At 34.4% G+C, this 18417-nt stretch overlaps 1 protein-coding gene across 2 annotated transcripts in view; it reads left to right on the forward strand.

Moving 5' to 3' along the window:
• Positions 1-4007: 4007 nt before the first annotated feature.
• Positions 4008-18417, forward strand: part of LOC146145091 (transcriptional repressor NF-X1-like) — a 36272-nt gene continuing 21862 nt past the window's right edge. For both annotated transcript variants that reach the window (XM_083390365.1, XM_083390366.1), the window contains exons 1-2: positions 4008-13821; positions 15656-15764. In XM_083390365.1, the coding sequence (XP_083246491.1) occupies positions 13744-13821; positions 15656-15764 (187 nt within the window). In that variant the 5' untranslated portion in view covers positions 4008-13743. The remainder of the gene's footprint in view (positions 13822-15655; positions 15765-18417) is intronic.

The following is an 18417-nucleotide window of genomic DNA, read 5'->3' on the forward strand; positions in this document are numbered from 1 at the left end:
TATTTTCTCATTTTACCGTAGAATAGATATTAACGCGCAGCGAAGATGTGAGTAAATAAGCTTCGAAGGATGGCAGAATCACGAACCGGGGCGCTGGTCTAGAATCCTACCACAGTATTATTAGCGCTGGTCTAGAATCCTACCACAACGCACAATATTTGGGTTAGGGTGGGTCAAATATTATTATTTAATAATATTGCTTAAGTACTACCTTACGCCAAACGCTAATCCGCACGCTATCCAAAAATCAAAATAATATGCTTTGCAGTCATAGGCACCGAACTTTCAAAATTCTAGGGCGGTATATGTTAATCAGTAGAAAAAGCTTATCAGTCAACTATAGTTATCAGCAATTGTGGAAAGTATGGCGAGTGCACCCGCGAGTTTTTTTTTACCCTTTTAAAAGTGCACCCCAAAAAATCTGAACTGTCCCCCAAATATGTGTGCGGCATACGTTTACAGTGCAATGTATGCAATACAGAGTGCCTAGGAAAATGCACCCGAGGTTCACTTTTATGACTTTTGTTGCACCCGGTCACCCGGATTTTTTCCGCCGTGCAACCACGAAATCTCGTCAAAATGTCCCATACTTTCCAGACTGGGTTATCGTTTTCCGCGCTGATTCTGAAAATGCCATTATTTTTTTTTAGCACATCAGGTTTTTGAAATATTCACATTTTATTTTTTCCGATGTATTGCTGTATTATCAATATAGGCAAATTGCACACTGACATAATCCAACTATAATGTGACTCACACACCATTTTATCTGTTTTTTACTGATATCTCTAAAAAAACAATATAGAAAGGATCTTTTATCAACGGTTTTTGTAATTAAGTCCGGGTTATTCCTAAGCAAAAATTTACACTCGCCAGGCCGAATGACTATCAACCAGCACTCGCCCGGACAAAATAACAATTGCCAAATTTGTTAGTACGACGTCTGCAAATTTTCGTCCTAGAGCGGTCATTTCTTGGGTTATTGTTAACCTGCCTTATAGTTTCTATACGTAAACAAATTTTTTACCCATAAAGCAGTTTATGTGAAAACAACGTTTTTTATTCGACACATTTTTTACAATATTTAGTGAAAAAAATAATACTGACAATTTAGTGGCAACGGCCAGCTGTTTTCCATTTTTCTAAAAATCCATTGCAACTAAAATAAAAGATAAAACAATGCAAAATAAAAAGCAAGTATTAATATACAAAAAATGGTTTTACCCGGTATTAAATAACTATTTGTCTCCTTGGTTTTGTTTTTTATTTTGCATTGTTTTATCTTTTATTTTAGTTGCAATGGGCCTCTACCGTTTGCCTTATCGTCTTTGTTGTCACCTCTTGCCACCCCTCTTTTCTTTTCGCTTTACCAACACAGCTGGTTGTTGTTTTTCCCTAGACTTGGGTAACAGGATGGTCCGGTTTTCTATAGCCCTATACCTATAACTTTTATCTTCTATATTTTTATATTTTTAACCTGGTCGCGTAGTTTGTTGCTCTAGGTTTTATGATTATTTTTAAATTCTACCACCTGGTTTACGTGTTAGCATTATTTTGTATTCGTTTTTTAGAGACTGATGATGCCGTGATTGGCAAAATATATTTCTCTTTTACAAACTAGAACCTATAGTGACTGATTTTGACTGAGACAAGAAAGTCTATACTGTTTTGCTACCATTCAAAGTCATTGTCGTCACTAACGTGCATTAGGGCGAGGAGATATCTTCTTTTTCAAATATTCGGTTTGCATTGATTTACTACAGACAGTTATATTTTAAGTTTGTAGAGCTCTTCTGGTAAATGTAATTTTTTATTCCGACGTTTCGACGTCCTATACAGGTCGTCTTCATCAGGGTAAATAACACTGAATGCTATGTCGCATTCAGTGTTATTTGCGATCGTCGCATTCTGTGTTATTTACCCTGATGAAGACGACCTGTATAGGACGTCATAACGTCAAAATAAAAAAATACATTTGCCAGAAGAGCTCTACAAACTTGATATTATGCCTGGCAGCAATAGCTTATATAGTTATATTTTAACTTTGGCTTGGTTGACCGACGTCCGACTTGAACTTTAAGAGATCGCAACAACATACTTCTATAGACCCAGCGTTTTTTGTTTGGATCTTCTAATGTAGTCTTAAAAAACAAACTTTCTACAGTGTTTTCATGTAAATACCAATTATCAGTGTTAATAAATTTTGTAAAAAATCAAGCATAGAATGAGACTCGCAAATGTTAATCTTTGTAAGCGTTTTAGGATATCAGTCAGCAACAAAAAGCCCCAATTCGATGCTATTGTAAGACCTCAATGTAATAAAAACTTGCAAGAAATTTAAAAGAAATGCCGGTATACCTAAAAAAAATGTGCTCGCTGCGCCCGCCATGTGCGCCCTGACTTAGAAAGGTTAAAAAACAATAAACAAGATTAACTATTAAAGTTATCGCGTTTACATAAATAAAGCACCATACAAAATTCAAGCGTGTCCAATATGTTTACTATTCGTGTTTGGTGGATCATCATTTTGTCAGGTTTGGCTGTGATGGATCATGGCAGAAATCATTTGAACACCCCTGATCTAGACCATTCCACTCAGAAATAACTCTTTGGGTATAGAAAAACTTTGACAATGGGTATGTCTGTAAATTTTCCATTTCCGAAGCTTCTTGTTTCTTGCTCTTTCAATCTGTTTGTTCCACCATCTTGGTTTATTGGTAGACTTCTTATTTCTAAGGGGAACAAACAACTGTAAGCTCATTTATCTTTTTGCAGAACAAATCCCACTTATCTTTGACAGTTGTGTTCTCAAAATCCCTTTCATAATTCCAGTTGTCTAGGAAAATTTTCATTTGAGGAAACTTTATAGTTTCTAAATTTATTATTTGAAACACATTTCACAGTGCAAACAGGTATTTGGAAGGATATCATATTGTGATCACTATTAATAAATGTGTAGTGAACTTGAATATTCTGAATAATATTTTCCTCCTTAGAAAAAACAAGATCTAAAATGCTATCTCCCCTTCTGGGCGACTTTACATGTTGAAATAGGTAATTATCCAACACCATATCTAAAAAGTCTTGACCTTCTGCATCTGAATGATACAAATCCCAGTTAATATTTCTAAAATTAAAATCTCCGCTTACAATAACATTGTCACATTTCTCACTAATGTTCATCAAGTAGTGACCATTGTGATTTGTTGGACTTCTGTAGCACAAACCAACTATTTGGTGGATCATCATTTTGTCAGGTTTGGCTGTGATGGATCATGGCAGAAATCATTTGAACACCCCTGATCTAGACCATTCCACTCAGAAATAACTCTTTGGGTATAGAAAAAATTTCTACAATTCGATTTTACTGAAGGCTTAAAGATTTTAAAAGAATGACCTTGTGTTTTGTTGCTTCTATTGTTGCTTCTAAGTATAAAAAAATCTTCTTTATTTATACCTTCTTTTCCGTGCATAAGTTTCCAAACTTCTATAAGGTCTGCCCGTAACCTTCTCATTTCCAAGCTTAACAGTCGGGTTTCATCCAATCTAGTGTTGTAAGGTTTATTTTTTATTTCCGTTATCATGCGTGTTGCTCTACGTTGGACTTTTTCTATTGAATTAATTTCATATTGCTTGTACGGTGTCCATGCTTGAGTAGCATATTTGTATTGGCAGGATTAAGGTCTTGTATAATGGTAGAATGTTGAATTTTTTTTTTTTGAGATGTGTGCTGAAAAATTTAAGTCGTGAGAGACAATCGGTTTGCATTGATTTACTACAGACAGTTATATTTTAAGTTTGTAGAGCTCTTCTGGTAAATGTAATTTTTTATTCCGACGTTTCGACGTCCTATACAGGTCGTCTTCATCAGGGTAAATAACACTGAATGCTATGTCGCATTCAGTGTTATTTGCGATCGTCGCATTCTGTGTTATTTACCCTGATGAAGACGACCTGTATAGGACGTCATAACGTCAGAATAAAAAAATACATTTGCCAGAAGAGCTCTACAAACTTGATATTATGCCTGGCAGCAATAGCTTATATAGTTATATTTTAACTTTGGCTTGGTTGACCGACGTCCGACTTGAACTTTAAGAGATCGCAACAACATACTTCTATAGACCCAGCGTTTTTTGTTTGGATCTTCTAATGTAGTCTTAAAAAACAAACTTTCTACAGTGTTTTCATGTAAATACCAATTATCAGTGTTAATAAATTTTGTAAAAAATCAAGCATAGAATGAGACTCGCAAATGTTAATCTTTGTAAGCGTTTTAGGATATCAGTCAGCAACAAAAAGCCCCAATTCGATGCTATTGTAAGACCTCAATGTAATAAAAACTTGCAAGAAATTTAAAAGAAATGCCGGTATACCTAAAAAAAATGTGCTCGCTGCGCCCGCCATGTGCGCCCTGACTTAGAAAGGTTAAAAAACAATAAACAAGATTAACTATTAAAGTTATCGCGTTTACATAAATAAAGCACCATACAAAATTCAAGCGTGTCCAATATGTTTACTATTCGTGTTTGGTGGATCATCATTTTGTCAGGTTTGGCTGTGATGGATCATGGCAGAAATCATTTGAACACCCCTGATCTAGACCATTCCACTCAAAAATAACTCTTTGGGTATAGAAAAACTTTGACAATGGGTATGTCTGTAAATTTTCCATTTCCGAAGCTTCTTGTTTCTTGCTCTTTCAATCTGTTTGTTCCACCATCTTGGTTTATTGGTAGACTTCTTATTTCTAAGGGGAACAAACAACTGTAAGCTCATTTATCTTTTTGCAGAACAAATCCCACTTATCTTCGACAGTTGTGTTCTCAAAATCCCTTTCATAATTCCAGTTGTCTAGGAAAATTTTCATTTGAGGAAACTTTATAGTTTCTAAATTTATTATTTGAAACACATTTCACAGTGCAAACAGGTATTTGGAAGGATATCATATTGTGATCACTTTTAATAAATGTGTAGTGAACTTGAATATTCTGAATAATATTTTCCTCCTTAGAAAAAACAAGATCTAAAATGCTATCTCCCCTTCTGGGCGACTTTACATGTTGAAATAGGTAATTATCCAACACCATATCTAAAAAGTCTTGACCTTCTGCATCTGAATGATACAAATCCCAGTTAATATTTCTAAAATTAAAATCTCCGCTTACAATAACATTGTCACATTTCTCACTAATGTTCATCAAGTAGTGACCATTGTGATTTGTTGGACTTCTGTAGCACAAACCAACTATTTGGTGGATCATCATTTTGTCAGGTTTGGCTGTGATGGATCATGGCAGAAATCATTTGAACACCCCTGATCTAGACCATTCCACTCAGAAATAACTCTTTGGGTATAGAAAAAATTTCTACAATTCGATTTTACTGAAGGCTTAAAGATTTTAAAAGAATGACCTTGTGTTTTGTTGCTTCTATTGTTGCTTCTAAGTATAAAAAAATCTTCTTTATTTATACCTTCTTTTCCGTGCATAAGTTTCCAAACTTCTATAAGGTCTGCCCGTAACCTTCTCATTTCCAAGCTTAACAGTCGGGTTTCATCCAATCTAGTGTTGTAAGGTTTATTTTTTATTTCCGTTATCATGCGTGTTGCTCTACGTTGGACTTTTTCTATTGAATTAATTTCATATTGCTTGTACGGTGTCCATGCTTGAGTAGCATATTTGTATTGGCAGGATTAAGGTCTTGTATAATGGTAGAATGTTGAATTTTTTTTTTTTTTGAGATGTGTGCTGAAAAATTTAAGTCGTGAGAGACATCAACACTGAGATCTCTCTCAGAAGTAACAGTTTTCAGTTGTATACCATTCATAAAATATGGTTGGACAAAGGGTTTATGGCCAAAGTGAATCACCTTGCATTTATTTTCGTTAAAATTTATTTTCCATTTGGTAGCCCATTCACAGAGTATGTTGAGATCACTCTGCATTAAATTATGATCATTTACACAATTAGCTACACCAAACACCTTTGTATCATCTGCAAATTTGAGAATGTTGTTTGTGACTTTAGTGTCCAAATCATTTATAAAGATAGTGAATAGAATTGTCCCTAAAACAGGGCCTTGAGGGACTCCACTCAACACTTTTTTCCATTTGGAGTTTTTTCCATTAATAACAACTCTTTGACATCGGTTTTTTAACCAATTAGCAATCCAGTTTAAAACCTGGCCTTCAATGCCGGATTCTCTCAGTTTGACTATTAAACAATTATGTGAAACTTTGTCAAAAGCTTCAGAGAAGTCTAAGTATATTGTATCAACTGAGTGACCTTCATCGTTATGGGAAGTGACATGCTCCAAATGTGTTAGGAGGTTAGTTAAACAAGACTTTCCATATACAAAGCCATGTTGGGATGTATTTAAAATATTATGTTCAGTTAGGTGGTCATAAATGGCTTCTTTAAAGAATTTTTCCACAATTTTACTTACACAAGATGTCAAACTAATAGGTCGATAGTTCTCCTTCAGATTCTTAGGCCCCTTTTTGTGTATGGGGGTTATATTAGCAGACCTCCAATCTTTGACTACTTCACCTGTTTCTATGCTATGATTTATAATGTTGAGTAAAGGAGGTGTTATGACGTCACTTAATTCCATTAACATGTAAGGGTGTATACCATCCGCTCCAGGAGCTTTGCTAACATTTAACAATTTAAGTTCGAATCCAAGCTTTTCTTCGCTAATTTTGAGTGAAGATAGATTCACCGATTCCGACCCCTTGAAGGATAAATCAGAATCGGGGGACTCCTCTGATCCATCATCTGTAAAAACAGATGAGAAGAATTCGTTGAATATATCTGCCATGGACTTATCATCAATAGTTTCATATCCTTGATTGTTGAAGAGGGAGCCTATCGATTCTTTTATGGTTAATTTATTTTGAGCATACTTGAAGAAATCCTGGGGGGCTTCTTTAATATTCATGGCTATTTTTTTTCTCCAGGTTAAATTTATATTTTCTGATCATATTAGTTAGATTATTAGTGGCTCTTTTATACTGATTATAATCAAGTTGACAATGGGTATGTCTGTAAATTTTCCATTTCCGAAGCTTCTTGTTTCTTGCTCTTTCAATCTGTTTGTTACACCATCTTGGTTTATTGGTAGACTTCTTATTTCTAAGGGGAACAAACAACTCTGTAAGCTCATTTATCTTTTTGCAGAACAAATCCCACTTATCTTCGACAGTTGTGTTCTCAAAATCCCTTTCATAATTCCAGTTGTCTAGGAAAATTTTCATTTGAGGAAACTTTATAGTTTCTAAATTTATTATTTGAAACACATTTCACAGTGCAAACAGGTATTTGGAAGGATATCATATTGTGATCACTATTACTAAATGTGTAGTGAACTTGAAAATTCTGAATAATATTTTCCTCCTTAGAAAAAACAAGATCTAAAATGCTATCTCCCCTTCTGGGCGACTTTACATGTTGAAATAGGTAGTTATCCAACACCATATCCAAAAAGTCTTGACCTTCTGCATCTGAATGATACAAATCCCAGTTAATATTTCTAAAATCAAAATCTCCGCTTACAATAACATTTTTATATTTGTCACATTTCTCACTAATGTTCATCAAGTAGTGACCATTGTGATTTGTTGGACTTCTGTAGCACAAACCAACTACAAGTTCAAACTTGCCTACTTGCATTTTGACCCAAATACTTTCATCCAGCTGAAATTCAGCCTCTGTTAAGCCTTTCGAAAATGATAGAATCCCTAATATACATTAGACACCCACCCCCTGAAGCATAACTGCGATCATTCCTCAGTATTCCGATATCATTTGCACACGTTAGAACTTCAAGATCCCCAATTTTTTTTAACGATACTGCGTGCATTAAATAATAAACAAGATGTAAAACAATCTTTACTTTCTGTGATTAGTCGATTCAAACATGGTGGTAAAGTACTAGATTCTGAAGCTGGCTGATTTATTTTACCAGCTGTAGTTGCCCTTTTTTATGATCCTTCTTTCATCGTTTGCTCTTCGAGCTTTTAGTTGCTGCCTTAGCTTTTTAGTTGCTGCCCTTTTTTAAATCAGGAGATATAAAGACTTAACTGTAATGAGAACTTTTATGTAGCTGCTTTGACTTCTGCAATACTTCATATTTATCAGCTTTGCTCGAAAGCTTAACAACCATTATTGGTTTTGTGTTGTGACTGGATTCTTTATTTTGAAATACAGAAACTACTTCTATGTTATATTTTTTTATACCCAGACCATCTTCAAAAAGACTCTCTCGCTTGGTGTGCAATTTCTTGGACTTCTGATTTGACAAGTGATGATAAATCATCCAATTTGTGTATACTATTTGATGAAGCCTTAAGATCCTTTAACTGTGATTCATGCTCTACTAGTGTGTTTGAATTACTGCTAACCTTCTCCTCTAACTTATTACATTTTAATTCCAGCTCATCTTGTTTTGTTTTTAGTGTTTGAATTAGTTTTAGAACATCCACCTTTTTTATCATTGCGAAGATTACAGAACCAATGTAAGGCATTATTTGACTTAGACAAGACATTATACTCATCCTCAGACAACATGTTAGATAATACCACAAGTTGCAGTATTCACATTTTAGAGCAGAATCCTTGCCATCAACGACTTTGTGACATTTGCCACATTTTTCCTTTGATAACCGCTTTCTTAACATTACGCAGATAATTGATTTTTAACTCTTAATATACACTCCTTACACCTTAATTCGACTGAAATATTTTACTTAGTAGTGGTGCTGAACACAAGTTGTCCTACAGTTACTTTAACTAATTAAATTTCTCGCCGAAGCCACTCGGCGAGTGGATGTCAATCAGCACTCTCCCGGAGCGATTTGCACTCGCATTGGCGAGCGGGCGTGTGCTTAATCCCAACCCTCTAAGTAGTTAATTTCTAGATGTAAAAACGGCATCCAAGCTGAGTATAAATGTTGTTTGAACAAGTTCTCGTAGCACTACAGCGGAATATATCAAAATAAATAAATGTTCGGTAATGCCTGATTTTAATCAGTAATATTGTTACATATCCTTTTCAAATTTAAGTGACCACTGACAAGCAATGAATCCATCCCTTCAAATATCATTAAGTTGGACAATTTAGCAAGGAGACCAATACCACAATGCCCCAATGCATGTTTTCACTTTCTCCTGATAAATTCTCCCTGATAAGTTGAACATTGAATAGAGTTCAAAAAAAAAAAACGAAAGTTCAAAACCAATTCTGTTTTCCAGAAAGATTTAAACAGTCTTACTGCAGATGCGTGTTTTTTCAAAAGAAAAGTCACAAATGCTTGTATTAGGATTAAAATTAAACAACATGCTTGAGATTGATGTAGTATTAATACATAACGAAAATAAAACAAAGATAACCTACAGTAGATGGGTTATTTTGCTACAACAGTCGTGCTACCAACTGCATTACAAAGAGACTATAAGCCTATAAGAGAACCGTAAGTGGCTGATATCACAACATTACGCCTCTTAAAAAATTTTCTTGCTCAAGGAATGGAAAAGTGGAGTTCTATGTTTAGCATTTCTCTACAAAAAGTTGTCGCTACTAAGCTACGCAGCACGAAAGGAATCTTCATGGAACAAAATATTAGTAAAATTCCAAAGGACGCACATTGTAAAAAAGGTTGAGTTACGCGCTTGGCTGGCATTTGGTGACTGTGTGCCAATTTTTTAGAAAATGCAAATTGTATTATTCTCCACTCAGTGTTGATGATCTGCTTAGCTTAGCATATAGATGAGTTATGTATAACGGAGTGTTTCTCTTCCAGCAGTATATATAATAGATCGACGTTTCGACGTGCTATACAAACCGTCTTCATCAGGATACTGACGTATCATGCAAAACAGATTCCTTATAAATCGACAATGACAATTTGCGAAAAACTCCCACGAACGGTCATTGGTGTAAGAGCGTGCGATAGCTTATCGGCGTTAGAACGTCAGTTTTTACGTTCATCGTGTGAATGGATATTCCACGACTCAAGAAAACCTCGCTTGTGGTAATCGGTTTCCTTTGTTAACACTTGAGCAGCAGAAAAGTTAATGCTGTGCTTCCCAACGCTAATTTCTTAGCATCCTTCTTGTCCACATCCCTTTTGTGCTCCTTCCGGCGCGTATTCGAACTTCTACCCGTCTCCCAATGTAAATTTCGTCGCACTCACCGCACGGTATAGCATACGCCACACCCCTTGTCGCAGTTGCATCAATTGGGTCTTTTGGGTGTGACAGCATCTGACGTAGGGTGTTAATTGGTTTTACCCCAGCCGGGTTATGTATGTCACTCAAAGTGCATTTTCTGCATACTTAGTTGGACTTTTTTCCAGAAAACCTTGGTTCAGTTAGTGACGAACAAAAGCGACATTTTAAGACATTAAAAGCCATCACCAAGGATGGTGGGAATAGTTGAAAATTTTATCATAGAAGTTCCATGGTGATGACTTGAGTTATTTGTATAAAAAGGTTCTATGTCAGACATTTTTAAGGGTCATTTATAAGAGCTGTTGGTTTTTTCGGAAAAAACTGTGATGTACTAGAGAAAAACTAAGGTATATATTCGTAATCAGTGCCCAAAATACATCTAAAATGAAATACTCACATTCTTGTTTAAAAAACAAGTGAAAATTTGTTGACCAGTGCTATTAGCGCTTCAGTATTTTAGCATTGAAACAATGCATTGTGTCTCGATCGTATTTTTGTCATACCAAATTGCAATTGCGCGCTATAAAACGGTGAAGACAACGTATACTGGCGAACTACTCTGCTCACAACAAAGAAATGATCAAAGCGCTGTCTGTCACTAAACAATATAATACTTTCACGATTAATTTACTACTGGACAGTAAAGCGTTTAAGTTAACCAAAGGCTATTCAGCTAAAATTTTCAGGCAGATAATTTTAACGTGAAAATAAACATATTTACTTATAATTTAAAAAACAAATTTACCACCAAATTAAGACTAGTCTATTTTGAAAACAAAATGAATGTTAAAAAAATCAATATTAAATATTAATATTCGCCATAAATGTCAAAATAAGCGATTTTTTACCCCAAAAATGTCTGACTAAAATGGGTGCATAAAATTGTTTTCTCACTTTGAAACCAACAACATTGTATAGGCCTCAAACTCACCTTTTCAGCGATGCCTCGCTTGCTATAAAATAATATGCTGCAAAGAATGCAAAGTTACTACTTCCATTAATTCTTTGCTATTACGTACGCTGTAAGTAACCTCGCTGAATATCGGCCTAAAGGTAACCGTGAGTAACCCCATAGCGATTTTGTTCAAGGCCAGCCCGTTTTTCAATGGAACTTTTTACTTTTGAAACCTAATGTTTTTAAGAAAAAAATGACAATTTTTACACCTGATTGGCTGGCATTGCACTTGATGCCACTCACCCAATAACATTTGATTAATATTTATTTATTAGGCGCCAGGGTTATAGTAAGTAAATGGTAGTCCAAATACACGCTGAAGTTACACTTCTTAAAAGCACTATAAAATGTTTAGCCACAGCGACAGTCCTAAATCTAAACTTGCCACTCACATAATGTAAATTAGGCACTACCTTCCACGGTAAAACGAAAAATTCCAATTACTCTATACAGCAAAATTGGATACGAATCCAGTTTGGATTCTAAGAATCTGCTATTCTACTTAGAACATCCCTAGTCAGTTGTCCCCTTTATTATAATAGGCCATTCTGCATTGTATGTTTACCTGACCAGCAAATTTAACTTATTTTGGAAAAATCCACAATGAAAATGTAGCTTTAGGGTGTGTTGCTACAGGTAAGTAAGGTGCTGGCCTAAGGAGCAGGCCGCTAAAATAGCTGTCCTTAACTTCCTAAACTCTAGACCAGTGGTTTGCAAACTTTTCTAAAAAGCTTGCCTGGTCGACCCGTTGCAAATATTTTATTATTTCACAGCCCTATAAAAATTCAAGAGTCAGTTGACCAATGTTTCTTGTAGTACAGTAGTGCAGTCATGATTCTTTCTAATGTAACAACTTTCTAACTAATGCGAACAATGGGCTGATACCAGGTAGCATAATTGTTGCTTTATGGCAGTGGTCTCCAACCCCAAGTGGCGTTGCCTAAAATTTTTCTGGTGTTGCCATAACTGATCGTATTTCTGCTGTTTTAGGGAATTTTTGTATTTTGTTTTCTTTACCGACATACTAATGAACGTGACTGAGTACATAGAAAACATAAGGTTATAAAATAGGTGTTTTTATCTCTCAAGAGCTGTTATAAGGTTTCAAAGATTTCATCAAATAAATATTTACTTTTGGACTTCATTGCAATTAACTTTTCCGACTTTGTCCAATTTTGTAAGTTAACTACTCTTTTTGTTTTCAACCAAATGGCTTTGTCTAATAAAATTTAGCGCAATGAGCATATTAAAAATGAAACATCGTAAATTGCTTGTAGAGCATTACATGGAAGTAGAGCATTACATATGCAAAGTGGAGCCGCGTTATATACAGGTCCATCACATTAAATGCAAGTTAGTGTTGAAACAAATTAAAATTTTTGTGTCCTTTCGTGTGCTAAATTCAGATTCATAATTAAATAAAACTTTCTAAAATAAATCATTTTGGTGCACGTATGTAGCTGCAGTAAGCTGGAAATGTGTATTTTAATTTTCACTTAGTTCCAGCAGTATTATATAATTATGAAAACAAAAATGGGGTCGCAATGTTAATTCTGATTTCAATTTGTTTTGGGGTCGCTTATTAAAAAGTTTGGAGACCACTGCTTTATGGTGTCACACGATACATCATAAAACAAGTTATATGGTAGAATAATAAAGCATAACTAAAAACAATAATGATGACAGATAATATTTAAAACATAGATGAATATTTAAATACATTCGTTAAAGCATAATGTTGAAAAACTTAGACTAATTCTCCTTGTGGGCCCTCTTCTGTACAACCGAACTTCTGTACAACCCCAGTTTTGGAACCGCTGCTCTAGGCCGAGTCACTTCACTCAGTTGACACTGCTCGTTGAGTAGAAGATATCACAAATCTCAGTACCAATAATAACGTAACAAGGTGATTCAAGCTGTTAGATAAGGCTGCATCCAATCAAATCGTATTAAGTAGAATCCATCACGAAACGCCAATACCCCTAGGTTTGGGCGTTGGTCACAGTCGCATGTTTATGGTCACTGGTCCTGTGCATTGTGACACAAAGGTTGGTAATGCATTGGAATAATCTTTGATAAAGGCTACAAGACATACGTATGTACTTACGGTACATTGTCCTTATGAAATGTTCATTAATTTTTACTTCAAACCGTAATACAGGACTCCGTAAAATGAACAGAATGTGACTGCTGATTTTTAACTTAATTTTCACTTGCTCTCATAAAACTTAAATTGGCCAAATGTTGGTGGTTAATGTTTTTTTCCATACAATAAATAAAATGACTAAGAAATCTGGCAATCCGCAACAATATTACAAATCCGATAATTCTGGACAACTAAAAATGTGTGGCCAGCAGTTTGCCGAAAGCTTGACAATACAAGCAGCCAGGGGGTGTTTGGCATAGCTGATGGTTGAACCCAGAACCCAAATCGGCATATTATAATATTATGCTATTCTCCAGACCTTGTGTTTCCTTGCAAAGTTATAGATATTTATACGTTTTTGTTGGAAAGTTCTGTCTAGATTTTAGTTCATTGGTTCAAATGTTTGGGTAATGAGTCTTCGAACACCATATTATGGAGGCTTTCCTGGACCACCGACCCAAGAAAACCCCTCTGAAGAACAAATTCAGGTTGACATTGTTATAACATATTTATATTTCTTAAAAAAATTGTGTTATAAATGGATTCAGTTGGAAGTGTTTTTTTAAAAATTAAATTATGTTTTATATTTATATAAATAAAGGATAAGAATTAGGTTATGTATTCCATATTTGGCATATAAATGTTACTACTTTGGCCAAAATATAAAATTGCATCTAAGTTCATGTAAAATAACTTGAACTATAAAGTAAATTTTCAGAGGAGATTGTTTATTACAGATATTTGATTCAAAATAATACTAAAATATATATTAATATTAAGGAAATACTTTATAACATAAAATTGATATTTTCAATAAACAACAGTTTATCAATCATTGGCACCTGATTTAATTCTTAAGAATTAGGATCTTGCCTACTGGATATCTGTGCAATTAGATGAAAAAATATGAGAACTGCCAAATTAAACAACTTTAAAAATCAATTGTTTTGATAAACTTGTTCTATATATATCTCCTCTGAATTTAGACAGTGGGCAAAAATGATGTTACAATAAGTTCATTTACTAGTTTATAATGGGTCAAGTGTTATTTTTTGTAGCATAAAATTAATACCGTTACAATAATAAAGTATAATCAGTGACAGCCGAGAATATTTCAAAGCAAAATAAAAAAATATGATCTAATATCAATCTGTCTAACTTGGAAAATTTGCTATGAAAAATGACCGAAGTTAGAAAAAAAAAAAAATTTTTTTAAATATATTATTTCCAAGAAATGGTAAAGTGGGCCAAACTAATGTTACAGCAGATTATATTACTAGGTAATTATGACTTACAAGTGTTACTTGTAATCTATTGAACAATCAAGCTGCAATCGTAACAGCATTGCTAGTACCAATATTGTGCTACCATTGCATTACAACAATGCTATATTGTATACCTTTGATGGATATTAGCCAGAGGTTCACCTGAAGTCATACGCATAGCGTTATTTGTTCTGGCCATCTATCTTGTTCACAATAAACACAAATTTATGAAAATTGAAAAATCTTTTGCAATACAGGTACTTAACCACATAAACGTTAAAATTAGATTGGCATTTAATAATTGATTCGAAGGAAGTATCATAAACAAACTTGGTAGGTACTTGTCCAAAATTACAACTTGCGAATATGCAAAGCCGCTGCATGCAGTAAAGCGGGCATATTAAAATAACTATTAGCCTATCCAACTGTCCAAAACGAACAACAAAATTCATTTTCAAAGTATCAGAATTTGAATCCTAACAATTTAATATTCTTCTTGTAGCATTTCTATCAGGGAGCTGAAAATATAGTTCTTAGAAAAAAAAAAACTAGAATAGCGTACCCAGAATATTGAAAATTACTACATTCCAATAAATTGTTTAACTTCTGTTTTTTGGGGGATTAATCATAATATATATATATATATCCTTAGGCAACAAAATAGCAATTAATCATAAACATTTTTTTACCGTGTTGAGTGCGATGGTTTAGAGTCCTTGCAGTTTCTAAGGTTTCTCATGACATTAAACCTTGTGTTCTTGTTGATGCATTTGATTGGCGCTTGTTTACAAGTTTCCAGGGACTTCGCTGTAACAGGAGGGCCCACATGTGGATGGCATCATTTCCTTGTTAATTGCCTTAGTTATCGCTTAAACGTGGCATGATTTATACATTCATTAGGCGATCACAGCATTTAACTTTAGAGACAAGACCAAACAATTTAAAGAATTTGAGCTCAAAATGCTTGTCACGAAATATAAATTTATTATTAAAATTACTTATTTATTATTATTAGTGCAATAATTACATGATAATTTTAGATTATTTTTTTATTTAGGTGACTGATAATTCCAACCCACAACGATCTAGACATAATTTTTCAGCTAGCTCATCTCAACACTTTGACCATGGCGTGGTACCTTTTTATCCATGGCCACATCCTTCAGGTAAATGACTAGAGGTCAGTGGTGTAACGTTACTTTATTGTTGCGACTGACAGGGTTTGCCTTGAAATTTTTCCTTACCAGTCGGCAACACTCGCCTGGAGGAAGTAACCCTCGCCAAAAATACTAGCATGCCGTCAGCCAAAAATCACTGACACCGCACTACATGGCTATGTTTAAATCAAGCACTATAAATGTGTCACAAAGCGACAGGCCTTTATCCAAACTTGCCACTCTTGTATGTAGTACAATTAGCATATCCATTGTGGTAAAACAAACAAATTATATAGGTTTCAATTACTGATTATTATAAATATCAGAATTGGATATGAATCAAATTTGGACTAGAATCTAAGGATTATATATTCTACGTTGAACATCCCTTGGTAATAAATATGTACTTCAAACCTGTACCTAATTAAAAAAAATGGCCTATCGGTATTAGTCATCTATGAGCAAAAATACAAATTATAATTATTAGATATCAATATCGGCCAAAAAAATTTACATTTAAGATTTATTTTGAAATATCAAATGAGGTAACAAAACTTTCCAAACATAATAAAAGGAAGCATGATAAAAAAGGTGAATAATTATTATTGATGACTGCTTTATCATCCAATTTAAAGATCATTTGTATTTGGTGTATCCCACATCACTAAGGCTTCATCGGAAGCAATTTGTTCTACCTACATGTAGAGATATTTAGCATTCCCTAAATAGTCCTAGCTGGTATTTTTTGTGTTCATGTGTGTACAGATGGGTCTATAGCCACCATTGGCCGTATGTCTGGTATAACAGTTTGGATAAAGAGGTCACTTATTTGTGCAACAGAGAAATACTTGCAAGCTGAAAAAATATCACCTTGGCGACATATCTTAGTCACCTAGTTGGGCCTCAACTGTTACCGCAAATGCACAAAAGTTTAGTAAATTTCAATGATATATTTACAATACAAGGAAATAAGATAAAAATCTGAAAATTTCTCAAATGTTAAAGAACCATTTAAAGCTGGTGTTAAACATTTTACCTCTTGGAAAAAGGGGTGTATTTTAGGGGGGCAAAAGTTTAAATTCGGCAGTTAAAAATCTTCTTATAAATCAGTAGAGTTTGCAACTTGAAATATATTACAATGCACAACAGAACATTAATAAAAGTGATTGCAATGCACAACTGAACGGTGATAAATTTCATAAGCAAAAGTTGGTCACCATCCAGTTCTTTAATGAAATTTAACACCCATAAAACAATCACTTAATATTCGTTATATCCTTAAGTTAAACCGTCAGACACTGTTTACATTAGAATTAACTTATTCGACAAAGACCACTGGCAACATATTGTGTAAAAGTTCACCATGCCCAACTAATAACATGCAACTTCGGGCCACATCCGCTTTTGCCTGCTAAAGCACAGAAACAGAAAATAACATTGAGAGTATATGGACACTGACAAATAAGACCTGTTGGATGAATATAGAATAACTGCAGAATACCCACTGGTAAAATATAGTGGAACAGTGCTACACCCCCCTGGTATAATATACACAGCTACGTAACTATTTTTAGCAAAGATCCAGTTACAAAAGTTTAAAAAATGCTTAGGTCCGTTATAACTCTTATGAAATAATTTGCAGTCATACAAATGCAATGCTGTATTAATATATATAAAATCCGATAAAGTGGTATAAGCAAAAGCAATAATCCAAATGTATTTATTGTTCTGTTAGTCACTAATAAGTAATTGGCATTTTTTATTTATTTCTAGTTCTTTAAATCTTGGTTCTAAATTGGTGAGAGGGAGTCAAAGGTACCCGCAGTTTTTGCTTTTGTCGTGGTTGCAATGTGACATCAACAAGGCTTGTTTGAAATTGTGCTGTTTTTTGTTTTTGTACATCAACAATAATTGGTTTTGGTTATGTTTAAAACTAAGTAAATACTGAGACAGACAACGTCCGGATTCAACACTGAAAAGGTCCGCATTGGACCGCGGTCCACCAGTTGAGTAGCCCTGATATAGTAGAACCGCGATATACCCCCCTGGTATAATATACAAAAACCGCACACCCTGTATAGTTTTATATTTTTTCGAGAAATATTTTAGACTTTGAGTAAACCAATTCTTTGTTTAAACGCCCGCCAACAGTCCTTGCAATGTTTTCATTCTCCCAATCCTGTAACATAAAGCTTGTCCGCTCACCGGGAGAAGGGGGGTTCGGACCCCCCCCCCCCCTTTTTGTAAGTGACATTATCATTTTTTGTTCGTTACCGCCTCTTTGACAAATTATACACAAGTCCATTTCAAATACTTTTTTAACTACGTAAAGGAAAAAAAAATTCCGCGATTCGCGCAAATAATCTTTCTACGTCCGGTTTGTTTACGTTTTGATGGTGTCTTTTGAATTAGATCAGCGCATCTTTACCGTTGCGCCATGGAAGGTTGCCAAGTACGTCGCGGACAAATGGAAAATGTATTAACAAATATTGCACATATATTGTTTAACATTTTTTTAATTTTTATTGTCGGCAATGTAATAAAAACTTCTGAAAAAGAAAAGAAATGCCATTATACCAAAAAAAATTGCGCTCGCTTCGCTCACCATGTGTGCCCTGACTTAAAAAGGTTAACAAACACTAAACTACTTTAACATTTGCCG

The sequence above is a fragment of the Ascidiella aspersa genome, chromosome 5 (assembly GCF_963924565.1).
Source record: "Ascidiella aspersa chromosome 5, kaAscAspe10.2, whole genome shotgun sequence".
Lineage (NCBI taxonomy): Eukaryota > Metazoa > Chordata > Ascidiacea > Phlebobranchia > Ascidiidae > Ascidiella > Ascidiella aspersa.